General features: G+C 32.5%; 2 protein-coding genes across 4 annotated transcripts in view; one reads left to right on the plus strand and one right to left on the minus strand.

Moving 5' to 3' along the window:
- Nucleotides 1–2806: 2806 nt before the first annotated feature.
- The window catches only part of LOC148304510 (uncharacterized), a 178121-nt gene continuing 153045 nt past the window's right edge, over nt 2807–27882 (plus strand). For all 3 annotated transcript variants that reach the window (XR_015838339.1, XM_088268231.1, XM_088268232.1), the window contains exons 1-3: nt 2807–3145; nt 17215–19263; nt 20700–20813. Coding sequence is in view for 2 of the 3 variants with exons in the window: in XM_088268231.1 (XP_088124357.1) it covers nt 17422–19263; nt 20700–20813 (1956 nt within the window). In the remaining variant the exon portion in view is untranslated. The remainder of the gene's footprint in view (nt 3146–17214; nt 19264–20699; nt 20814–27882) is intronic.
- LOC148304511 (odorant receptor coreceptor-like) lies at nt 21040–27809 on the minus strand. Its single transcript, XM_088268234.1, has 5 exons — nt 26839–27809; nt 22503–22602; nt 22316–22426; nt 21761–21916; nt 21040–21102 (listed from the first exon to the last, which is right to left on the minus strand). Exons 1-5 carry the CDS (start codon nt 27804–27806, stop codon nt 21040–21042), a joined length of 1398 nt encoding a protein of 465 aa, XP_088124360.1. The 5' UTR covers nt 27807–27809.

Raw genomic sequence — 27882 nt, forward strand, 5'->3', positions numbered from 1 at the left:
ATTCCATAAATAAATTTTATTTCATAAAACACAAACTTATAATTCGTTTAAAAAAACAATCACATATTTAGTACAAACTACAATATTGAACAGATTAATTGAAACAAAACTTTTTTTCATGTATTTTCGTAAAAAATGTATAATCTTTTGTTTATTAGTTATATCACAAATTAATGTTTAATATGATCTCATTTGGGCTCAATCAAAGATTTTACTCTTCTTGGCATCTATTATGTAAGGTTTTGGCATGTGGATGCTATTTTTTCGTCTCGAAACCATACCTCAATTATGGACAAAATGAGTATTTCCACCGTATTTCAATCAATTTTGGAGAGCCGACTCTTACAGATTGCGATAGATTTTCAATTAGGTTTCTGTCTGGCAGAATTTTTGACCAGTTACACAGTTTATTGTTTTTGTGTGAAAAATTTCATAAATTTTTGGGTTTGTGGCAGGGGGTTAAATCCTGTTGAAATATTCCATTACCATTTGAACTTTTTTTTTTCTATCTCTGGTAGTATGTTTTCCAGTAAAATTGGGTGATACTTATCGCTATTCATCATCTTAGTCACTGAAAGAAACAGCCCTGGTCCTTAATACGAGGAACACCCTTAAAATATTTTTTTAGAGGGTGTTGAAAATACGAAAAGTTTTGTTTCAATTAATCTGTTCGATACTTTATGTAGGTGGGTACAGGTAGTAACTGTACTTAGTTTACTTCATTTTTAAAAAATATGTCTTAATAATATAATTTTTTGTGCATTTTTGAATTGAAGTTAATAATAGCATATAAAATATTTCGATTTTAAATCATTTTCAATATTTGTATCGACAACTAACGAATACTATTATGAATACTAAGCGAGCTTCCTTAAGTGACCAGTAAACATAATTTTAACCCCTTTTTATCCATTGCATAGTTCGTTTATACATTATGTGCGTTATTCACGAGGAAAACATCATTATAAATTTAAGATCAACAAACTTAATAACACGGTAATATCGTTTGCAAAATGCATGAAATTTTCCTTGTGTTTAAAAAAAAGAAAACGATGAACGAATGATAAAAAGATATCGTTTGCAGTGTAAATAAAGTGATGTAAACCAGCGCCTATCTTGACATTAACTGTTGGTAGGTATTTAATGCAACAAGTCAGTGGCGTGCCATTTTTTTCTAATTACTCCATGTTCAAGTGACTCTGAAATTTAGCTACGGCTTATGCAACACCGCTTATCATGACCCTACTCAGGCTTCAACTTCTTAAGTTTTATAGCCTATGCCTACTCGTGAGTGGATTTACTCTTGTATTTTCTTTATGTTTAAAGTTACTTTAATTTCATGTAATTCATGAGTGAAAATTCTAGGCAAAAACACTCAGGCAGAGTGGAGAGCACAGAGGCGTGCGAATGTAGACAATTTCATTTTATATTTATTTAGATTTTATTATTACCTTTGCCCTAACTGGTTAGCGTTGTTAGCTAAGCCGACTAATCAGCCTCTTTGCCGACTAGTAGTTGGTCGGCTTAGCTGTCTAACAAAAAAATGCGTTTATCTTATTATTATTATTATTACTATTTATTTAAATCTATAAGTTGCCTAGGAAAATTCTCCTTGCCTATTATGTAAAAGGATTTATAGCATATTTAGTTTATATGTCTTAAAAATAATAGTGGATGTGTATAGTTAACAATAAACAATACAAAAGATACAGCAATACAATAGACACAATGGATTCAATATCTTATATCAATCAAGATGTGTCACATAGCTCATTTTTTTGTCTTATTCGTCTTCTCATATTTTCTAAATAATAATAATAAAAAACCCTTATCCGCACCCCAACAGTGCATAGGGCACTGTGTCATATAAAAGCAGTGTTATCTTGATCGTTTACACATGAAGGAAGGGTGATCAGCCCTCCGCTTCAGGTACCAGTCCATGGTAATATTGAATAAATATTACAATGAAAAAATCACTTATATTTATTTTACCCCCCTTGGGAATCGAACCCGGGGCCTCCAGAACGGTAGCCGAGCGTGCTGACCATTACACTACGGAGGTAGACAAAAGTCTTAGTTTTCTAAATAAGACACCACTAAATCTGATGATCTGTACATCATATTGCCTCATCAATTTTTGTCAACTGCATAATTTCTTTTGCACATTCTGTTTCAAATTTAAATCTTTAAAAAAATGGAATTACCCACAATAAATGGGGGACATGTTGTGATGACGTTTCATCACATTACATCTTGTTATTAATATTTTATATTACCGATATATGTATGAGGAGATGCATTAATGTGGATGAGACGAAGATTGTTTGCAAATACAGAGAGGTGTTACGTTATATTTTCTCTGCCTACCCCCGCATAGAAGCGGCGTGGGGTTTAGTTAGTTATTTAACACTATTTTGAGTGTCCAAAACTTTGTTCAGAAATCTGCACATTGTGGACTTAGGAATCATATTTTTTTTATATTGAAATCTCAACGTAGATGAAAAATAACTTTGCGCTCTCCGCACAAATTGTTTCCCAATCCTATACATTTCTTCGACGGATATCATGAATTGTGCAAATATACAACAACAAAAAAGAAGAGGTAATGAACAAAACTCAGTCTAAGTTTTTTATTTACCGGAGGCAGTGTACGTTTGGAGTTGGGAGGTTGCGAGCTACTCCCACAGATTGGCCTTTTGAGACCTGTCAATGCGCTCCGCGCCGCCATTGTGCCGAGTAAAATTAGACGCTGATCTAAAATTTGATGTCAGAAGCGAATATCGCGGATTACAGCTAGCATTAGCGCAGTCTCCGAGTCTACTCCGCGCGGTTAACGCGTTGTTTTCAACCGAACATTTTATAATAATTAAAAACGCATTTATATAATTGTTTTATGCCCAACTTCCCGCGCAAAACTGACGGGAAAACGATACGCTTTTGTCTCGCGAACAAAACGAAAATTCTGCGAGTTCGATTTTTAAAATAGAGCATGAAAGCGACGCGTGTTCGAATCTTCGATTATTTCGATTTCAAAGGTGTTCGATATTGTCTCTCCTCGTTCAAGGAACATTTATGAACAAGTGAGCATTGCCGCCGAATAGAGGCGCCGGAAAATTATTGTGGAAATTGCGGTATATATTTTAAGGTAAAAAATATACAACATATGTGAATATATTACCGAAATTAATCACGACCTAGAAAAACAAGGATTAAAATGGGTATCAAATCAGCCAAAGATGAAGCCTTGTTATTCTAAGGTCTTTAATGTATTTAATGAATACCATTTTTATATTAATAAATAATCCTTAATAAAATCTCTTTTAATCATTATAGCAGTGAAAAAGAAACTACTACCGTAGAACGGGGCTATTTGAACTTTGATGTGTTACTTGAGCCCAGTACTAAAAAAAATAGATCGTGGTATCGATCGAAGTATCGTGACTTATCCGCATCCCAATGGTGCATAGGGCACTGCATTATATAAACACAGTGTTATCTTGATCGTTAACACACGAAGGACAGGTGATCATATTGAATAAATATTAGAGTGAAAAAATCACTTGTATTTATTTGACCCCCCCCCTGGGAATCGAACCCGGGACTTCCAGAACGGTAGCCGAGCGTGCTGAACATTACACTACGGAGGCGGACAAGGTATATAGTTGTCCAAATATATGTTTTCATTTACTTTAAGGTCTTTTTAATACATGGACGCCAGTAGACATACCAATGGAATGTATTTACTTACAATACAATTTTAAAAGTTTTAAATGTATTTTATTATTTATTATTTCTTCACATGATGTATTTTTCATACCTTTCTTCTCCTTTACAATCTTGCCTACCTGAAGACAAACGTTTAAAATAAAAGCTCGCTACTTCAATGATATGAAAAGAAGGTTCCTCACAATGCACTACCTCTTGAAACATTCTTAAACCCGTTTTTTTCTTTTTACTTAATTCACAAGGAACATTTGAACGTTTTTATAAACGTTTTCCCAGCCATCGGCAGTTTCAAAGGGAATTTCGTGTTTTCCTTTGATAATACCTTCAATCAACATTCTTAGAGCAAATATAATTTTTAAAAACTAGGTCTGTGATAGCGGCGTAGATAAACTGAATACATTGTTATACAACGATAAAGGATATAATATAATAGTGTATTGGTGAAACGCCGACATTGTATCATTAATGGTCCTATTTTTTAACCACCAAAGGTAAATATTTGTTCATTAAGTAAAATGAAGGATTTAATAGTTTTATGGGTGAAAATCCGACTTTGTATCGTGAGCCGTATTGTTTCTCAACCACTAAAAGTAAATGTTAGATTAAAATCATTAACCCTTTCCGGTCCCCCAAAATTAAAAAAAAATCTAGGTAGACAGTTACATTCCAATTGGAAAAAACTCTTGGTCCTCTGCTCCACATACTGTTGTAATAGATACGAGTGACAAAAATGTAAGCTTGGAATTTGAATAAATAATACTAATGATGGAAAAAATGTCGAATAACATACGACATGGGACCTAAGAGGAAAAAATCGATGTCGAATGAGATTCGACATTGGACCAGTAAGGGTTAAGTAATATAAAGTGTATGATTGTTTTACAGGTGAAAATACGACTTTGTAATATGAATCGTCGTATTTCTCAACCACCAAAGGTGAATATTGGATTTAAATTATCATTTTATTTTTTGACATCTCATCAAAGATGAAGAAGAACATGAACGTCTGGGCATTTACGGGGCTGACGCCCTTGTGACATTTATCAATTCTACCCACTATTGACAACCACACTACTCAAATTCTTGGAAGTTCTATATACCATATATTATGAACCAATTTCGAAACGTTGTTTTTGAATCATTAGAACTTCACTAGAGACATCTAATGGTGAGATGAACTTAAACCAGCCTATGACGGTCGTCAGCCCCGTAAATGCCCAGACTTCCATGTTCTTCTTCATCTTTGATGAGATGTCAAAAAATAATATATTAATAGCTCCTTTAATTGGAGAAAAATTATCATATCGTAAGCCGTACAGGTGAAAGTGACCAACTAACAAAACGTAAAAAGTTCAGGAGGGCCATTTAAGTCACTTTTGCTTGGTACTAAAATACACATCAATGCAGTTAATCATTTTTAACAAGACAATTTATTATACTTCCAAGTATTAAATCCTTTGGGATTTTTTTCAGGGCAACATTAAGCTAGTAAGATATCAAATAGCCAATGATCACGTTTTTGTAAAAAAAATGCACTTGGTCACTTTCTCCTGTATGACTACGATATAATTGTTTTATAGGTGAAAATCCAACTTTATATAATGAATCGTCCTATTTCTTGACCACTTGAGGTAAATATTTGATCGAAATTTTTAAATAATACAAAATTTCACGGCACTTTCATCGTGCTATATTTTAGCAATTCATCCAATGATTCAAGCTCCAATATCGAGTCACTTTTAATTTTAAAACTGAGCCATCGTGTTCATCTTGGACGCCGACGTAAACGTTCATATGTACTTACCGCAATTACACGTAGTCATATATTATCTCTCTTATTATTACGTTAATATGAGGCAATAGAGAGGGGATGATCTTCAGCTCGATGTATTATTATGACTATCCAGATCTGTTTTGGAAAATCTTTATTTTCGGATTTTTAAAACTTTAAACCCAGATATGTAGATCACTTCCGGCGTGCTATAAAATAAATCAATTCCTTTTCAGTAAATAAACACTGCTAAAAGAAAGTAAATTTGTTACCTCAAGTTAAGGCGGGAAACTAGATGCCCGCAACTTAATTTTCTGTAAACCGAGGTAACATTTGACGTAATTGATTTTTTTCTTCTTAAAACACCGTTTTTATCTTCGAATTATATTCTTTAATATTTTTTCTTAGAAATAAATATATGGTTTTGAAATTAAAAGAGTTATCCAAAGGTAACGCGTTAGAAAAATTATAAAAATATATTTTCAATATATATTCTAAAAAACTCTAATGCCGATATAACATACATACTATTTAAAAAAAAAATACAGTTGACAGTTGATTTGTGGTCAGTACGTTTTTCCATTTTACCATGAATAAACTGAATAACCATTATGCGCGTCGTAGGTTTGATGAATGGGCCGAAAACAATATTCAGCTTAATCCCCTTTTTTAACGTAAAATTTCGTTCTCCGATAAGGCACATTTTTGGTCAAATGGCTATGTCAATAAGCAGGATTGCCGAATTCAGAGCGGAGAAACCCCAGAAGCCTTTGTCGAGACGCTCTTAAATCCATTTAAATTCACTGTTTTGTGTGCTTTATGGCCAGGTGGAATCATTTGTCATATTTCTTTAAAGATGATGCCGGCCAGAATGTTACGGTCAATAAAAGAGCGCTACAGAACCATCATAACTGACTTCTTCGTACCTTAGTTGAATGGCAATGATGTGACAGAGTTGTGGTTTCAACAGTATGGCGCAACATGCCACACGGCGGGTGCCACCATCAATTTATTGCGGGAAATTTGAATTTGTATACTTCTTAGCTGAAGTACGAACTTGCATGGCGTTTTATAAAATTAATAATAGATTGGACAAGTGTTATTTAAAATGCGGATGTACTAATAAAATGGGAACATCAATTAAAAAGTACTAAAGCGTACTAAGCTTCCATCCATTGCGCTTTGAGTAATGCTAGCTACTGCATGTACAGTACATACCTACTTAAAAACAAGAAAAATTATTTCGGTAATTGAAATCAGATGCTTTTTCGGCCGGAAGGAAAATCCATTCAATTTCCGTCCACATGTTTCAGTTCATATAACATAAGGCTGAGAAATAATCATATGCGTTTCGTACATCAACCTGTTACATTTTCAACATGTGTGCTTTTATTAAAATAGGGTTTTTTATAATTAATGCATATTCATTAAAAAAATTGTATTAAAATTATTCATAACAGTTACCATACAAGGGGGAATTTTTGGCGTGGCTGAAAAGCCACCATAAAACAAGAATGTTTTAGTAAAGGGATATGAGCAGAGGATACGTTGTAGGAATTTCTGAAGTTACGAGAAACCACCATAACAAGGGGGTTTTGTAAATCATGTTTTGTAAAATAATAACATATTTCATTTTAATATTGTGTTGTAAATTATGAGAAATTTACGAGTGTTGAATGTAGTTATCAATTAAAAATAATTCATCGTCATAATTTTTTTGTTTAAAAAATACCGATGAAGGAAAGCTCAAATTAAGGTGATTATTATTTTTGGTAGTAAAATATTTTTTTTGGTAGGAAAATTATTATTTGTTTGTAGCAAATTCATTATTTTTGGTAAGTATGCAAATCATTAATTTTTGGAAGCAAAATATTGTTTTTACAAGCTAATAATTATTTGGTTCAATAATAATTTCGTTCTAACCAAATTCATTATTTTTGGTAGGCAAATCAATGTTCTTTGGTTGTCAAATCTTTGATTTTGGTAACGGATTAATTTTATTTGGTAGCAAAATCGTTATTCTTTAAGGTAAATCTTTTTTGGTAGCCTTATCAGTATTTATTAGATGCCAAATAATATTTTTTGTTAGGCAAATCATTATTTTTTGGTCACAAAACCATTCTTTTTGGTAGAAAACTTTATTTTTGTGGCCTAATCAATCAGTATTTTTTGTTAACAAAATCCTCATTTTTTGGTAGCCAAGTCATTATTTTTTGGTACCTAAATCAGATTTTTTTTGTTACCCAAATCACCATGTTTTATCATTATATTTGGTAACAGAATCAGTATTTTTGGTAACCGAATGATCATGTTCTGGTATTGCTTTAATATTCATCGGTTAAAAATAATCCTTATGGCATGTTTGCTTCCAATAGGTAGGTACGCTCTTATAGTATACGAACGCTCTACTGTCAATAGGCGGCACTCGATTTACGTCTGCTAAAATGTGATTGTATCGGATGATAGTATCTACAAATAAGTGGGTGGGTAGCCTGTAGTCACACGTAGCATGTACCCAGTGACTAAAGCGAGGCGTGATGCCCGATGGCTGATGGCCCTGACTCATGCCATCATGAATGGGAGACGACCCAAACAGGATACAGACCAAAATAAAAACGCGTATACGCGTAATATCGACACATTGCTGGGAAAACACCCAATGCCGATTTGAGGAAAACAATTTTTCAATCACAACATTGTACAAAATATGATTAATGGTTGATTTGGCATAAACATTGTGGCATTTCGATTAAAATAAAATAATATAACTCTTATTTAAAACCAATTAGAATGAAAGGGATTGTATTTTCAAACTTTCGATGGAAGAGTTTGTATTGTTTCATGAGAACATCTTGTATTTCACGAAACTAGTCTTGTTTACATTTATAAACTTAAAAGTGGTGTCTTGTATTTAATAATAATAATAAAACCCTTATCCGCACCCCAATGGTGCATAGGGCACTGCGTCATATAAACGCAGTGTTATCTTGATCGTTTACACATGAAGGAAAGGTGATCAGCCCTCCGCTTCAGCTACCAGTCCAGGATAATATTGAATAAATATGACAGTGAAAAAATCACTTCTATTTATTTTACCCCCCTTGGGAATCGAACCCGGGACCTCCAGAACGGTAGCCGAGCGTGCTGACCATTACACTACGGAGGCTGACGAAATATTTGGTCTTGTATTTAGAATTGTTTTATTTTTATATTTAAATCATCACGTTATTTCACAAAGTTAACTAATCTAAATCTATAAATAATATAGATCTGCAAAAATATGTCGAAATATTTTTAGATGTTTTTACATATGCAATTTTGTTGCGATCAAAATTTATCGAAACGCATTTCGAATAAACAACTGTTTCGTTTTTATATTTAAATTAAAACAAGCAAATTAAGGCAAATATATGGAAATGCTGTTAAAAAACATTGGTTAATCATTGTTTAAATTAAGTTATTTCATCCTTCTTCATTTTCTTTACCATATTGCAGAAGGTGCATAACAATGAGCTCCTATACTTATGTCATCTATACCCTATCAAATATATTCCACTCCTTTATCCTCTTGGATATAGGAGGGGAATATATATATCATCTTCCTGTCATATATATCATATATAATATATGTATATCCTCCTGAACAAAAATCATTTAATTAACAATCAAATTATGGCCGCGTCAGCGTTGGCCTGTTTAAATAATTTACTGTAAAAATGGCAAATAAGTATTTATATTCATTTAACAGTGACGCACACCAATTTTCTGGAGAAAGTAGTCCTGAATCATTTTACCATATTTAGATACTCAAAAAGTATAACGGTTACATACAAGATTTATGATTGAATCGACACTAAGGCGCGCTCTACGTATTGGGATATGCCATTTTCATGTAAACTTTCGAATTCATATGGTGAGGATAAATGTATCCTTAACTTAAGGCCCAATATACGATAAATCCGAACTTAATTTTCTTTAAACCCAGGTAGCATTTAACGTAATAGAAATTTTTGCTTAAAACACGGTTTACGTATTGAAAAATTAAGCTTTTTTTCGAAATAAATATATGATTTGAAAAGAAAAAAGTAAGGAGTTTAAAAAAAATATATATAAGTATTTTTTCTTTTATATAAATATTTTCGAAATTCCAATATAATTTATTGGAATTTATGGAATTTATATTGGAATATATTATACTATGGAAAAAAATGTTCACGTCTGCCGGTAGCGTTCTGATTTGTACATTTGAGATCTCAGCCTTAATGAATTTAAAAAAAAGGAATAAACAGCAAAGCCTCAACTTTTACACGCTTGTCTCCAGAAATAATAGTAAGATCAGGGAAGGCAAATGTGAAAAATCCTCACAAACACCCAGACCAATTCAAAATAAATCCTTACGGAATTGATATTGCAAACGATGGGAAACGAACCCGCGACGCCAGTTTCGCAGTCGAGTGTCTACCCAACTACGCCACGGCGCCTGCCAAATCAAGATAAGTCTTAATAATGTGCCAAGTGTCAAGATTTAACAGATTTTCCATTTTTTTGACATATTCGAATAAGGTAAACATATCCACATACTCTTATAAGTACCAGCCAATTGGTAAGGTGTATTCGAGTAATTTGGTAATAATATCAACGGCCTACGTCATTGTTTTATTTTTCTGATTCAACAAGTAAATGTTATTTGTTAATTTTACGAAATATTAACAAAAGACAAAATAATATTGAATAATACGCGGTGTTTAAATTAACCATATGCGAATATTATGAAAGACAAGTGTAGGCTCGTGCAAGCGAGGTTTTCAATCTTTCACATTTAATTGAAATATAATTAATATTTTGAAGAATCCTAAAAATTTTCTGAAAATGCATACCTTTTCAAGAATGTGTATTTTTACACATTTAAAATTTTTATTCTTAAAATATTTATTATTTAAAAAAAAAATGGTTTGTTATACGCAACTTTGCACATATATAACCTTCTAACTAAATGTTATTCTAACCTTCATCCGGATCCAATGATGTATAGGGCACTGCATCTTTTATAAGCAGTGTAATAAATATGTTATAAAAACACGAACTTAACATGTCCAGCCCCTTTCGCGGCCGTTCGCGTTCTGAATTTGAACATTTGAGATCTCAGCCTTAATTGAAAGATATATATACATATATACATATATATATATATATATATATATATATATATATATATATATATATATATATATATATATATATATATATATATATATATATATATATATATATATATTATATACATTTATTATAGGGTGGGGGGTCAATCTCAATCAGATATTTTAATTACAAATTTATTCATCAATTTATTTGCCATATGATTCACGCTTGGAGTAAATGGGCGATTCTTTTGTCATATATCAAAAAACATGATTTTCAGGAGATCGTTTTTAAAGTTTAAAAATATAATAAAATGTATTAAAAATAAATATCAAGCCACTTATTGAACTTTTTAGTGTGCAACAGATCTTTTAAGGTAAAACCTGAATGTTTTTTCTCCATTTGAAAAATATTTAGTATATTTAAAAAAATAATTAAACAATACCTTTTCTTCGAAATGCAAAAACAACACTTTCTGCCCTGTAGCAGGTGAATGTTACTTTTAAAATATGTCGCTTTTGCTGGGATATAGTACATTTTCTGGGCATTTCTAAAACATGCACAACTGAGAATTAACGATTTTGAAAGGAGTGAGTGATATGTGTAGGTATTAATAATTTCAGTTATTATTGGATTGGACCTCAAGTGAAGAAAGTGGGTGGCGTTATACCACGCAATTACAAATATTTATCATAACGCAATAGTAAATAATACTGTTTATCATCTTCCTGCCATGCCTTATGCGATTTTGAAATACGACTCTATTAGAAGCTGCAGAAAATGAGCATTTAAACGATATTCCATCCCACTTTACGAAGGCCTATAGACTTCTCAAAAGAGTAATTTAATTTATTCCTTTGTAATTCAGCAGATACGAAATATTTTCATTAAAAATGTATGTATATATATATATATATATATATATATATATATATATATATATATATGTATGTTTATATGTTTAAACAGGACTTTTATAAATTTTATAAAATAAAACAACTTGTGTTAATCACATTTTTATTGGTATATTATTTTTTTTCCAACCGGTTTCGACAAGAACCTTGTCATCATCAGAGTCAAACATTATTTTAAGCAAAACATGTCCCGGAACTCACTTCATATTAAGCTTTTTACTAAAACAATATATTCAAATATCATTTAAATATTCAAAACAATACCATATTTTTTATAGTTTGATGTGTTAACAGTTTTGGGTCTTCTGGTCCAAAGGTGAGGGCTTAAATAAGATTGAATATTTGAATATTCAGGTGTATGCGGTGACTCAACACTTGTGTCATAAATATTCCTGAGGATGATTGTGATGGAGCTCATAATGTAAGAGAGTGGTGGGGGTATTTGCGAAACATAAACAAGATGAAGCGAGCCGTTATAATCATTATTGCCATGTGGGAGTCTCGAAGGATTCTTTCAACGGCTGACTGCAATATCCCAATATCCGATACTGTACGTACAATAAAAAACAGCTGGCTATTAAGCGTTCAAACATCCGATTCAGTAGCAATAATTCAATAAATCTAGCTAAACGCCGCCCGGCGCTAGATTAGCTTTATACTCATATTATGCGTACAATAAATTTGACTGTCAATTAGTATTATAATTGAAATTCAATAAAAATAGGACATCGGTCAACAATACTTACTTTGAGTATTTCCAAATATTTTTTCACAGATCTGAGTTTCTCCACATAGGAGTTTAATTTTTTTTTTTATTATTACTATTTTGTTAAGTTTTTCTACCGTGCTGGGGTTCCAAATTTGATCCCCAGGGGGGGTCGGGTGGAAAATAAATATTGGTGATTTTACACTGTTATTTTTATTTAATATTATACTGGACTGGTCCCTGAAGCGAGGGAGTGGTCACCTTGCCTTCACGTAAGTAACTTCATCGAAATAAATATATGGTTTTGAAAATAAAAATTATTGAAGGTAAGGAGTTAAAAATATGATAATATTTTTTCAATGTATACATTTAAAAAAATCAAATTCAATTAGAATTTGATTTGATTTAAAATTGTGCGCGAAGAAAACTCACTTCTTTTGGCTTCTCGTGCGGTCACGTACCGTATTGTACATATATTTGAGAGAACACACTTAAGGCTAGTCACCATCGCTACAGACCATTAGGTAAGGATGAAGTTCAGATAGAACCGAGATGCTTGCGTTTTTTCTTTGAGCCTGATTAATAGGTTGGTAATGAATAACGCAAGTACGCTGTAAATCCGGGCGGACATTCATTCTTGACCATGGAATGAAATACTGACCATTATTTGGCTAAGTTCCAGTAAAAATATTTACATCTAGTTTCTTATATGCGTCAGGAGACTAATTTTGTACACTTTATTAGAATTTGGACCAAAAATTTTTCATAAACGTGTCACTGGGGCGATATAAAATTTCTTTCATAATATAATATGAGCAGTTACGTACCACTTTAACACTATGGTACCCTACCATATTATATAATTATGATATATGTATCTAATTTTAGCAGTAGAAAATAATATAACGTATATGATTAAAACAAAGTATATTTTAATTATAAAATGGAAAATATAAAAAATATTAAAAATAATATAATATATTTTATGTACAGTAAACCACGATATCACGGACCTCTTTTTAATGAACTTCGAATATACATCGGTAGCGTAAAGGCAAATAGGTATATCTGTCTCAGACTAAATTTTACAGGAGAGCAAAAACAAACTTGTGAAATTAAATAACTCATCTGTTTTATATGTTTTTGTATGTTCATATCTTAATAAAAATAAATAAGTATTGCAACTACAGCTATATCCTTTTACCAGATTATGAAATGGATTATTTTAGACATTTTGTGGAACAAACTTTGAAATTAAAAAAAATTGACAGATATACCCCTTTGCCTTTACACTACTGATATATCGCTCACTCCTTGCAAGCGTCATAAATCAAAAATCGTCAGTTTTCAGTTGAGTATGTTTTCGGAATGACCAAAAATTGTACTATATCCCAGCAAAAGAGGCATATTTTTAACTCAATATTTACCCGCTACAGGGCAGATAGTGTTGTTTTTGCATTTTGAAGAAAAAGTATTGTTGAATTATTTTTTTAAATAAACTAAATATTTTTCAAATGGAGAAAAAACCTTCAGGTTAAACCTAAAAAGATCTGTTGCACAGTAAAAAGTTCAAAAAGTGGCTTGATATTTATTTTTAATACATTGTATTATATTTTTAAACTTTAAAAACGTTCTCCTGAAAAATCAAGTTTTTTGATTTATGACGTTCTTGAAAGGAGTAAGCGATATGAAAATAATTTTTAGTGCTTATAATAATCCCGTCATACGTCTTTATATCTGTGGTGTAACGAAATAGTGGTGCAAGTCTGTAACATATACCAAAGGACTTGGGCCCCTCTTCCGTGTCGCCACAGATATTTAACTATATTATTCGCATTGTCATAATTTTAGAGAGCTAATAATTTAAATTTAAGAGACTCAATTAATTAATAATAAAAAATTAAAACCTTGCTATGCAAAGTGCAACCGAAACTTGATTACTTTTTCGAAGCAGGATTACCGAAAGCAAGCGCGTCGATATCACACAGCAACGTTACTTATCGTATTTTACTTATCACACAGCAACGTTACTTATCGTTTTTTGTCTTTGGACGATTGTCCAAAGACAAAAAACAGAATTTTGTTTGTGTTTTGTATTGATTATTAATATCTAAATACAATGTTCGTATTTTAAAAAAAAAAAGTTTTTTGTATTATTTGTAATCCTTTTTTAAATAACGGATTTTCAGTGATATTGATCAAACGTTTTGACCAATATCACAACTCTGATTTTGGTTGATTAGAATATATTGCTTCTTAGCAATAAGCCCGCCAATGTATAAATTTGTCCGCCTCCGTAGTAGTGTAATGGTCAGCACGCTCGGCTACCGTTCTGGAGGTCCCGGGTTCGATTCTCAGGGGGGGGGTCAAATAAATATAAGTGATTTTTTCACTCTTATATTTATTCAATATTACCCTGGACTGGTATCTGAAGCGGAGGGCTGATCACCTTTCCTTCATGTGTAAACGATCAAGATAACTCTGCGTTTATATGACGCAGTGCCCTATGCACCATTGGGGTGCGGATAAGGGTTTTATCATTTTATTATTATGTATAAATTTCTTTTCTGTACATGAAGTTTAAATAAAATAAAATAAAATAAGTGACTGCCGAATCAATTAATGAAATTATAACTGAGTTGTCAGAAAAGCAACGGTCGGCAGTAATATCTGTATATCTTATGATTATGTAGTGTTTATGATTGTCAGTAGGTGTTGTCCCAATATTATGAACGCATACCTTAGTCATGTTACTGTTCTCAAACATAATACATGCTTCACCATACACACATATGTATGCCGAATGGCAGGGTATGCAAAATTTCAAAGAACCGGTATTACCTGAAAATCAGTAAAAAAAAGGTATTACAGATTTAGTAAAAATATTATAATATGTAATTCTCATGCATATAATATATATATATATATATATATATATATATATATATATATATATATATATATATATATATATATATATATATATATATATATATATATATATATATATATATATATATATATATATATATATATATAACGTGGTAATATTTTCCTTCGTACATTGGGTGTAAATAATATGTAAAGTGGGTGTATAATAATAAAATAAACAATGTGTTGCTTTGTAATTAAAGTTTATAATTAAAGTTTATTCTTAATTTATCTTTATAATATTTCTCTATCCATCTATCTGATTTTGACAGTTCAGAATATTATTTTTTTTCTATCTGATGTCTTTTGTTTTATTCAGTGCGACGCATGCGACATCTGGTGGTAGAACTGTTTTATGTAGGTACTATTTGTAAGTACTTAATAAAATGTATAGGTAGGTACCTAGGTATTTTATTACATATATATATATAAGAATTATCTAATTGAAGGTACAAGGAACTGTAAACTAAATACTTAATTTTACTGTATATTTTTTATATCCTTTTTAAGAGATTTTGAATAGCTGTTTTGTTTTTTTGCGCTAGCTAATTAATTATTCAAAATAAAAATGGGATGATGTTTGTACCTACATATTGCATTATTATCAAAACTTATTTATAGAAGAGGTGTTTAGTTATTGAAAATTCGCGGAAAATTTTCATTGTGTAAAATATTAATTTTCTTCAAAATCAATTATATGAAAATGTCTTAACAGATAAAAATCAATGCCTCGTAAATATTATTTACTGATTATGCATTAAGAGGGAGTTTGCTGTTGTTTGCGAGTATATCCAATTCAGTAAGCGACCCGTTGTACGATTTTGTTAAAAAAAAACATAAATAATGATTTTTTTTTAAACTTCTAACCTTTCAAAAAATCTTTTCTTTTCAAAAGCATATATTGTATTTATTTTGAAAAAAAACTTACTTTTTTATTTAAAAAAGGTACAAAAAAAAACAATTTCGTCCAATGTTACCTGGGTTCTACGAAAATTAAATTATAATTTATTTATCGTATGTTGGGAATATTATCTTATTCCTTTAGAGGTTATGGACGATGTCTCGCATCTTTCGGTCTTTGCCATTTATCAGGTACGCAAAGACTACACATGTACAACGATTGTAACGTAGTCAAATGTTATTTAATTTACTTTAAAAGTAAATTAGCTTCAGGTATTTGCCGGCAAACGGTTTACCGAACGCTGGTAATGCATGCCCTGTTTTTCAAACCAGTACAATCTGAATTCAGAAGCTGTGGGTGGCTCAGACCTGTAGATTGGAGGTTTTTAAAGGAATAATTCTCTTCGCGACCCACGGTTTTGCGGTAGACTGAGATATTTAAGTTATTTTTCATTTGCGCAAGACCTTGAATTCGTTTGTGAAAAACCCGATGAAGAGGTAACGGACGCATTAACCTCTAGTAATAATAACTGTCACAGACAGAAATAACACAATACTAATTTTTTGTCTGTGCGAATAGAATTTTACATTTTACATTTCACGGCAGACAAAATTCGACTCCCCTCTTTATCAACATTTGTAACAAGGACGCTAGACTGGCGAAAGAAAGGTAAAATGCATGAATAATGAATACGTTACGAAAGCGTACATAATATAGATTTATAGCGTGGGAATCGTAAGGTCGAAAATATTTATAAAAACTTTAGGATTGCAAATGTCTGAGACATTTTATTTTGTTAATAGTTTATGGCGTCATTCAAATACACATATTTTTATTAATTTATTTAATATAGATACTAAAAATATATATAGTATTCATTTACGTTAAAAGTGCATATTCTTAACAATCAAAATACACTCGAAATATATAATTTACATATAATATAAACAGTTTCCAAAATGTATATATTTTTTTTATATTTCACATTTATGATATTTTTTTTATTGGTGATGAAATTTACTTTTTGATGATTTTACTTAATTATGTGATAGTTTAAATAGGTCATATTAATATTTATTTTTGATGGAAAAAGTAAATTAATTTGTTTTTTCTTATTAATTTCCAGATTTTCCGATAAAGGTTTCCGAAGAAGATTCTTGGGCGATAGATTGAAGCCAAGATATCCTGAAGAATTATTTGTAAGCTCACTGAAAGGGCGAAAAGATCCCCTCACGAAAAATAATAGACAATAGAGGGTGATAGCGAATTCGAAGAAACGAACGAAAACCGCGGACTTGAGAGACCCATTAGTTTTACGAAAACGAATCCAAAAATGGCTTCTGCCAATCAAACGACCTCTAACGATAAAATAGAAAAAGATATGGCCGATTCCACAGAATCGAAGAGTTCGTCGCCAGTACCGCCAAAGCGAAAATTTAAGGCGAAGGGCGACGACATCGCTGCGACAGCGGATACTGTACTCAACGCAGATGCGAGTGCATCAGACACCTCCAGAGTAGTCTTCGTCGACAGTGTGATTACCAAATGTGAAGTTACTATCTCAAACTCTAGTGATGCCAAAGACTCCAGTAGCGAAGCGACGACCACAAAGTTCGATAAAGTGAGTGTTGTTCAAGATATAAATCCCGATTGCCAAGTGATCGCAGGAAATACAAAATCAAAAATAGCGAGCTTCTTAGAAAAAGTGCAAGTGCCTCCAAATGCAAATGGATCACAATTCAAAATTGTTATGTGTAAGGTTAATGTCAATAATGGCCATTCAGCTTCCAGCTTAGAAAATAGTAATAAAGTCACTGTGACTGAAACTACTGTGTCTTCTGTTAAAGAAAATTGTTCTACAGAATCAGATCAAAATCACAATGTTGTTGAAAAAACTGAGGAAATTACTGTACAACAAATAGCTTCTCAAACACAAAATTCAAATATTCTTAATTCTCAATCAGTTAAAGAAAACGTAGATAACTTGATACAACAGCCGTCCGATGTATCTGTCGGTGGTAATTCAAATATCAATGAACTGATATTAGCTAAAATCTCTGCATCTGAGAATACAATAATTCTTACAGAAAATACTACTACCAATGTAGTGGAAGCATCAAAAAGTGAAGTTGCACAGAGCACTGAATGTACACAGGTTTCAGAAATCGTCGAAAGCAATTTTGCTTTAACTAAGTCTTCAGCACAAACAGAAATCGTTCAAACGATGAACAATTTAACTTCAAATAAAACAACAGAAAGTTGTGCGGAAGAAACCATCAAATGTACGGTGAATCATCAAACTGAAACGATTTCGTCAGATGCCTTATTACAAAGCACTTCGAATACGATTTGCACACAAACAGAAAATGTGTACACAACATCAGAAGCTATAATTGTATCGAAAGAAGAAATGACACAAACATCAACTGAAATTAAAAGCACTTCATCTCAAAATACCATGGTCATCAATCCTTCAGAAAACAAGATTGAACATAGTTTCAAAGCAACGGAAGCTGTAACTGATAGTACAATCATTACAAGTCAAACTGTATCATCACAAACAATCGAATCATCCGGTTCCAAATCGCCACAAGAAAGCGTAGCTAATAAACCGAAACCAACACTAATGAAAAAACCGACAGTCATTTCATTAGATAAAATATTACCATCAACCAAAATTCCAGTATCGTCGCAAGAAAAACCAGAAAAGGATAAAAATGAGATCTTTAAAGTAAAGAAGTCTAAAGTATCATTAGATAAGAGCGTCTGCTTCGATAATGAGCCCAAGTTGACGAAGAAGCAGAGGACTTCCAGCGAGCAATGCTTAAGCCTATCCAAGTCAGATAGCCAGCAAGCGACCTGGAAGAAGCTGAAGAGTACCGTCGAGCTGCTGCAGCACGAGAACGCGGCGTGCAAGCGCGTCCTGGAGAGCGAGCGGAGCGCCTTCAGGGAGCAGCGCGCCGGGCTGGAGGCGGACACGCGCAAGGAGCGGGCGGAGGCGCGGCGGCGCGAGGCGGCGCTCGAGGGGCAGCTGCGGGCGGCGCTCAAGGGGCAGCCGCCCGGCTTGGCCCGCAGCGCCAGCGTGGGAGACTCCTCCTTCCCGGACGCGGCCAAGCTGGCCACGGCCCTGGAGAACGCCAAGTCCGCGAACAAGAGTCTGCAGGAAAAACTACAAGTACCTAACACTTTACTTTTACTTTTTTTTAGATGGGTATCGCATTTATTATTTACCTTGCTTATTATGTACAAGGTTTATAGATTATTAAGTGGTTTACTGTTTCTTCTAACTTAAAAAAAAGATGTTTTACTTCAATCTGTGTTAGTAACAGGAGGGATAATCTTAGCTACAAAATGTTAGTAATGTTAGTATATAACTCACCAAGATTATAGTGTATGGGTTTTGAGACGTCACCGTTTCTTCGTCAGGACCATAACATGCGTTTTTGGTGGACTCAAAGACCAACATGCTTTAAGGATCGCACAACAATATGCATTAAAGGCCAAACACTTAGTGCATGTCAGACCTCGTGCTTAGTGAATGTCAGACTTTGGGCTTTAGTGTATATTGTTCTACGTTTTTTTTCTTTATGTTGGTCTTACACAAACCAAACACTTATTACAAAATGTTAGTAATATTAATTTATCTCACCGAGATTTTAGTCTACCAGTTTCAAGGCATACCTGTCTCTTAGTCATTATTTACATGCGTTTTTGGTCGATCCAAAGACCAACATGCACTAAGGATTGTACAACAACTTGCACTAAAGACCGACGACACACATGCACTAAGTGCATGTCAGACCTCGTGATTAATGGATGTCAGACTTCGGCCTTTAGTGTGTGTTGTTCTATATAATTCTTTTTTTAATTTTGACAAACTAGTCCATCGAACTATCAAAAATGAAATTAACTTATTATTCACACATTACGCTCACTCCTTTCAATAACGTCATATATCAAAAATCGACAATTTTCAGTGGTGCATGTTTTCGGAATGCCCAGAAAAGGTACTATATCCAAGCGGCATATTTTTAACTTGATATTTACCCGCTACAGGGCAGAAAGTGTTGTTTTTACATTTTGAAAAAAAGGTATTGTTTAATTAATTTTTTTAATTTACTAAATATTTTTCAAATGGAGAAAAAACATTCAGGTTTTACCTAAAAGATCTGTTGCACAGTAAAAAGTTTAATAAGTGGCTTGATATTTATTTTTAATACATTGTATTATATTTTTAAACTTTAAAAACGTTCTCCTGAAAAATCATATTTTTTTTTATTTCTGACGTTCTGAAGGAGTGAGCGATGTGTCACAAAAGGTTTTAAGTAATCGTATTGTCGAGTGAAATTAAAATTAAAAATACGAGTATAATGCTCCAAGGTAGGTAGTGTTTATTTATTGGTAATTGATTTGTTTGACTTTTCTACATTACATCATAACATCCACGCACTAAGTAATAAAAACACTGTAAATATGGCATGAAATCATTTAATTCAATCGGCAAATGAACATAAAATTATCTAGAAACGTATACCATAGCGCCATCTATGAAACAGTTACGTTTTACTTCGACTTGACATTTAGTAATGAGCTTCGTTATTTGTCCGCTAGGTGATGATAGAAGCAGATAAGCGGAAGGCGGGAGAATTGCGCACGCAGCACGACGCGCACGCCATCGAAATAGCGCAAATGGAGCGCGATTCGCGCGCACAAGCGACAAAATTGGTAAGTTTATTTTATCGTACCCCACCTTATAGACTATGACAAACCGAAAATGTAGTATTTTCAGATATAGGTCCTATATATCAAGCATTATTTTATTGTTAACTTTAACTTATTTATTTAATTTTTACATTTATTCTGGCGTTTTAATAACAAAGCCACTATATTTTAAAGACTTCAATACTGGTTTTCATATTATGTTCTTCTTTTAATTTAATTTATTTCTTCATTATTTCTCAGTTGTCATCACTGTCGTTATTAAAGTAAAAATCTGGTAGGCATTCTTGATTATCTGAAAATTAAAATAAATAATAAATATTTAAAAAAAAAAAACAAAATGTGTAGATTATTTCTACAATAAAATGAAATTAAATATATTTTTTAAATATTTGTGGAATATAATTGAATGAAATATTTGAATAATAAATGTATGAAAATGGACAGACCAAATAATTTTTTTATTATAAAAAGTCTATTTGTCTTACTTAAAAAAATATGTAAATAACAAAAGTCCCTACTTTTATTAATTGTAATTTTCCTTTATTTAAACTATTATATTTTTTTCATTGCGTGGAAGACACTTAAAATACCTAATAATGTAAAAGCAAACATGCTTAATATACTATAGAACTGAAATAAATTGTATGCAACAGCAAACATGCGTTACTCACTGATAGAAATAAGCTGTAACAGCAAACATTCGTAACTTACTGATATAAATAGTCTGTTGGACATGATTGCAAAGTAGCCGGCAGTCAGTACCATGGGACAACAAACATGCATAACTCACTGATAGAAATAGCTTGTAACAGCAAATTTCTGTAACTCACTGATAGAAATAGCTTGTAACAGCAAATTTCTGTAACTCACTTATAGTAATAGCCCGTAACAGCAAACATGCGTAACTCACCGCTAGGAATAGTCTGTAACAGCAAACATGCGTAACTTACTGATAGAAATAGTCCGTTGGACATGGCTGCAAAATTGCCGGCAGTCAGTACTACGGGACGCTGCGCCTTTTGCAGAACTAGAAGCAAGAGATTGGCGACCCTCTTATCCGTAGAATACCAGCGGCACGCATATGCACTAGCGGCCACTTTTTCTGCCTGTATATTTTATAAAAAATATATATTTTTAATACATTTTTTTTATTTCATAGATAAATACATTTTTTGACTATATGTGTTACGGCTTTTTAGGGATGGCCTGTGTTGAGCCGATATATTTACTTACATGTTAATACAATTTATATATATATATATATATATATATATATATATATATATAAATATATATATATATATATATATATATATATATATATATATATATATATATATATATATATATATATATATATATATATATTTATATATATTTATATATATATATATATATATATATATATATATATATATATATATATATATATATATATATATATATATACATTTATATATGTATATTTATATTTTTATATATATTTTTTGGGTCTGAACAAATACCTCAGATGTAATTTCGTTGGCTGTATAGGTCTGTATGAAGAGTTGCCACAAGATGGACAGCAAAAATCCCAACGTGTTGAAAAAACGCAAGCTTTTGATATTTGAAACATCCTGCAATATGAAAATATTTTATTTAGTAATAAAAAAAAGTGTCATGGTTTTTACAGATTAGGTTTTTATAGCATACCATGGCTGTTTGCACTAGTATGAGTCCGATCACGTAGAAGCTTGATAAAGTCTGGCATAGAAAAGCTTGCTTGTATGCACTCTGCAAATCTTCGGAGATCCTGGAAAAGGCGTATGGGTTTCAAGAAAGCGCTTGACGATTAATTTTCATGTAAAGAAAATCTGACAAAAAACCCATATTTTTACTGTACTTATATAGGGTTATTGGCAACTCGATGTTTTCCCGGCAGAACGCCGAAAAATCGGTATTTTTCACAAAATCGCTAAATTCCAAATATCTCAAAAACATTGGACCGTACATTTCCGAACTTAAATTTCTTGCATTTGCGTACCTCTACCTCGTCCTGCCGAGAATACATCGAGTTACCATTAATCCTGTATGTATACTCGTATGATATTGGTCAAATTTTTAATAAATAAAATAAAATATTTTATAAAATTATTAAAACATAAACCACTAGCGGTTGTTTTTTTGGAAAAGCGAAAGCTCAGAGAAAGTGGAGATCCATAGAGTTTTGCAAATTTTTACTTCCAAATCTAGTTGAACAAAATAAATTATGTTACGTTTACTTCGATTTTAACTACATGGGTCCTAAAATACGGCTATTTAATTTAGCCATCTTTTAAAATTCCCATTCCACGATTATTTTACCTCAAGACCTTAAACAAGATGGTCTGACGACATAGCCGCAGTGGGGAATATAAGGGGCTTATATCCAAAAGTGGAAACAGAAGGCTAAAGAATAAGAAGATGTACAGACAACCTGTGTTATGGTGTAATTAGACATTAACAGGACGTCTTAATATTATATCCTCAAATGGGATCCGCTCATATGGACCCTAACAAATACATTGTGCCCCTATTTTCTTTTCTCGCTAACAAAGATCCCTTGCAAGTCAAAATCAACCCTTGGGGGTCCATATAGACTACTCTGGGAAACTTTGGTTCATAGTCTTCTAACATCCAAATCTATGTATGTGTCTATGAGTGCGTATATGATCCTCATTTCATGGTTACATTAAAGATATCAAAAGATATCAGTATTTTATATTGTTGTTACTGTTTTTTTCTCCTCTCTCTATCTCCTCTTATATCTTTTTGTTTGTGAGAGCTAAAAGCACACGTAAAAGAAAAAAAACATCCAAATAATGAACGCTTAATCTGCAAAAAATAATTAAAGAAACGAAATCCATTTTCACTTTGACGAAGTTTTGCAATTGATGTAGTGTTTGATTCAATAACATTTTAAATAGGTTAAACATCTTTCATACGTTGCGTTTACTAGAATTTAAATGACTATGTCGTGATGCAGCAACTAGTATTTAGTACTTTAATGGCTAATGACAAATGAGTCTCAAGGAGGCGTTTCTAATGGGGGTTCGGGCAGACTTTAATATATTAATACCTACGCATGTGGCCGTAAAGGTGTCATTTAGAAGGTGTAATAAAAGCTCTGAATTATTAATTCATTATGACATGTCATGATTTACGTTTTAAAAGGGAAAGGTTTCCAGAGGTTCACAATGCGAACGTTTTTGTCCTAGATTTTTCACTCAAAAATTAGTGAAATTATAATAACTTTGATCATAAAAAGTAAACCCACCCACTGACAATTTGGAATATGCTTTATTTTTTAAAAAAAAGTTGGAGTCTATGTAAGGGCACGATGAGCGGTGTTGCATAAGACCTAGCTAGATTTTACAGTCACATGGACGTTGGGTGATTTTAAAACAAAAGGTTTTGAACCTAATTAACGTTTTTTTAATGAATACTTATCAATTCATTAAACTTGTTGCTATCCTTGCCAATAGAGAATGTAAAACATTAGTTTTTATCTTTAATATGTACAAAAAATGACTTAATATTATCAAAATATTGAGCCTTTCGTGGCAAAACAAATTTAATGAAAAACACATTTAAAATCATAGGTACTTCATATGTAACAATGCATAATTATTTATCAGCTTAGCTTGTTGGATGGATAATAATAATAAACAACATTTTAGGTGTGTTCAAATCCTTGTTCACGAACAACATGAATAATTTTTTTGTGGACAAATTCTTGTTCACAAAATTTTTATTGAAACTTGATTTAAATTTGAAATTATTAAATCATTGATGTTGTCAATCATGAATAGAATGTTACACGTGTAATAAAAGATCACTTTTGTGGCCAGCTTTTGTCAGGTCATAAGGTCACAGACCCTTTAAATACCCTGACTTCCAGATTCTTCTTCATCTATGTTCAGATGTCAAAATGGTGAAATTAAGTTGATCGGTAATCATATGAAGGCAAGGTGATTGACTGATCACCTTGCCCTTATATGATTACTGCACTTCCGGTACCAGTCTAGGGTTATACTACCTTGATCATAAAGTTCCCGGAATCACCAGCGTGTTCTCACTGCCGTTCTCAGTCACCCGATTTGAGTTTTCTTTTTTTTCTTAGGTTTCTACATCTGTCATTGGTATTCTATGAAATTTTCAGCTTGATAACTTGACATTTGTAAAAGTGACGCCGTATTGATTACTTCTGCGATTGGGCGTGTTTTCGATTTTTTACAATTTTGTATGGAAAATGTGATGTAATGGTGGAGACTGACCGGAGAATTTCGTCGTAACATAACGTCGTAACATCGCTCGCGGCGAGCATCACCGAGCATCCGAAACTATGGATGGAGCGCTCGGCTCGGTGTACTGACTGCCTGAATGCTCGCACCGTAACCTGTTAAGTTACGACGAAATGCTCCGCTCAGTCTCCACCTTAATGGAATTTACTTCAACGAGTTTTAATTAAATTTTGCAGCTTTAGTGGTGCGATGACATTGAAAATGCTAGAAAATTATTTCGGCAACGATATTCCTATTCGGTCGACCGCAAGAAACCGCTCCCGGAACGCGTTACAGCATCCGAGATGAGATCATAAAAAAAATCGAAGATGGCTCTGATGGCCATCAAGCGCTGGCATTAGTGCGTTGAAGTCGATGGGGAGTACTTTGAAGGGGACAATAGCGATTTTGATGAATAATCATGTATTTTTAATTTTCTAAACATATTCCAGGAACTTTTTGATCAATGTAGTAGGTATTTAATAAAATTTGCAGGAAAAAATCACTTACGCTTATTTTGATCCCCTACGAATCGAACACAGGACCTCCAGCATGGTACTTGAATGCGGTAACCACTTTCTATGGACATCTTGTATCGTTACAATTTTTATAATAATAAATTAAGCTTTCTTTGGCTGATACGTAGCAAAGTGACATGATGAAATATTTTCATTTTTCTTCTTATGAACTCGCTGAACAATAACATCGTGAACCCGTTTTACTGAAACGTGTGTAAAGAAAATAATTTTAATGAAAGGAATATTATAATAGAACATGTCTCGCAAACTAATTACACTTATCTAATAGATTTTCCGTAATGAGTTTTTGATGCTTTATTTAATAGCATAATTATTTATTAAGTTTGTCGTAATTTATTTAGTTATATTTCAAACTAATGGTATCTTTTATAGCGAAGGTCTTGAGTTATGTTAATTACGAGTTTGTTTTAAAATATAGAATGTATTTCTGCTTGTAGTATAAAAACATTTTATATAAGTCCGCCTCCGTAGTGTAATGGTCAGCATGCTTGGCTAGCATGAGGTCCCGGGTTCGATTTCCAGGGGAGGGTCAAAAAAATATAAGTGATTTTTTCACTCTACTATTTATTCAATATTACCCTGGACGTGTTCACGATCTTAATCATTGTCAAATTTATTTATTGATTTTATTTGTAGGATTATTAATTTAGGATTTCTACATTATTATTGTTTTATGTTTGATTGTTATCTATTAACGTCCCAAAGACATGACTCTAAAATTAAGACTAATCTTCACATACGGTGTTTGAAAATGATGTGAAATGCATCATTTACACATGTCACGCTCTTAAAAAATAGTGGTATTTATCAAGTGAAATTTAAATTGAAAATCAATAAATATAACTGTGAATCAATTAATAAAATTACGTATACTTCTACTAAGGATTACTAAAACTAATTAATTTACCAATGTAAAATTTTTTTGGTGTTAAAATTTTTTTAATTCCGTATTTATTAATATCTCAACTTATTAATAAGTATCAGCGTTTGAAATAAATGACCTCTATACACAGATAATTCAAGAAAATTTACAACATTTTGAGTGTGTCCAAATACTTGTTCACAAAATCTGGATTATCTCCAATTATAGGAGTCATTTTCATATTATTTTTTGACATCTCATCAAAGATGAAGAAGAATATAAGAAGAAGAAAAAAAATTAAGACAACATCACAAACAAATCCTTACTCAATTATGAGCTGATGATATTTGATGGCTTCCTTCAGACTTTGTACCATAGCCAAATTGAAGTCGTTTTCGTTAAAATAGTACATCAAGTACCGCTTTCTCCTGCTGAAATCGTCTATCTCGTTGTAAAAGTTCTCAAATTGCTCCAATGCAAGAGATCTTCCCTTTATTATCTTCAATTTTTTCTCCAATTTGGTTTTGATTTCGTACTGCAAACGATTTTCGAGGATCTCCAAAGCTTTGTTTCCAGTGTCCGTCATTACTTTCTGTACCATTTTAAACTGGCCGCTTATGTGAGCCATTATCGAGGCCACCATCGTGTCGCACACCATTAGGGTAGTACCCATCCAATACATCCCGAAGACGCAGTAGAGGAACCCAGCTATGTAAGGCAGGTCTTCCTCGGTATTCCACGGGACGTAGGCCGTAAATGGCGTGTCTCTCCTGATAGATACCGTGTAATTTTGCACCCGTAACTGCTGCTTCCTCGTGATATCTTCAATCATGCTGTAGATACTCATGAACGAGATCGTCAACGTTCCCATGATCAAGAATCCATAGGTGAGCAATTTGGTGAATTTGATTGAGTCGTTCAAGATTTCTTCGTCGACTTTGTACTTCTTCGATTCTATCTCCAGAACTCTGACGATTTTTTGAATTTTTTTGTTGTGCCTTATTAAGATCAAGATTTTCACCGTTTGGAAACCGTGGACTCCTACCATCGTCAGGGCGAAGAATTGAACCGTTTTGTCTCTTTCCCCTCCCCATTCTTTGTAAGCGTACAAGGTCTCGGATATCGTATAACCGATTATGTTAATAGTTGTACATAAAAAAGCGTAGACGGCGTAAACTGGTGGATAGTTATTAAAATTGTTTTCTTCCGAGTAATGGAACTTCCCTATTCCGAGGAAGCACAGCATCCTGTAGTGGATACCGAAATAATGAACATTGGTTTTGGCGGAATCCATAATGCTCGCTTCTGAGTACCCTCTTCAGCGACTAGCGGTTGATCACTAAGTTCGTGCGAGTATTTTGTGAAGACGT

Source organism: Brachycentrus maculatus, unplaced genomic scaffold (genome assembly GCF_059751285.1).
Source record: "Brachycentrus maculatus isolate JH-2025_06_01 unplaced genomic scaffold, ASM5975128v1 h1tg000315l, whole genome shotgun sequence".
Taxonomy (NCBI): Eukaryota; Metazoa; Arthropoda; class Insecta; order Trichoptera; family Brachycentridae; genus Brachycentrus; species Brachycentrus maculatus.

Coding starts and splice junctions, on each gene's coding strand:
- LOC148304511 (XM_088268234.1), bottom strand. CDS start 27,806: ATGGATTCCGCCAAAACCAATGTTCATTATTTCGGTATCCACTACAGG. Junction 22,427..22,502: donor TACTAGTGCAAACAGCCATG/GTATGCTATAAA, acceptor TTCATATTGCAG/GATGTTTCAAATATCAAAAG. Junction 21,917..22,315: donor CCAACGAAATTACATCTGAG/GTATTTGTTCAG, acceptor TAAAATATACAG/GCAGAAAAAGTGGCCGCTAG.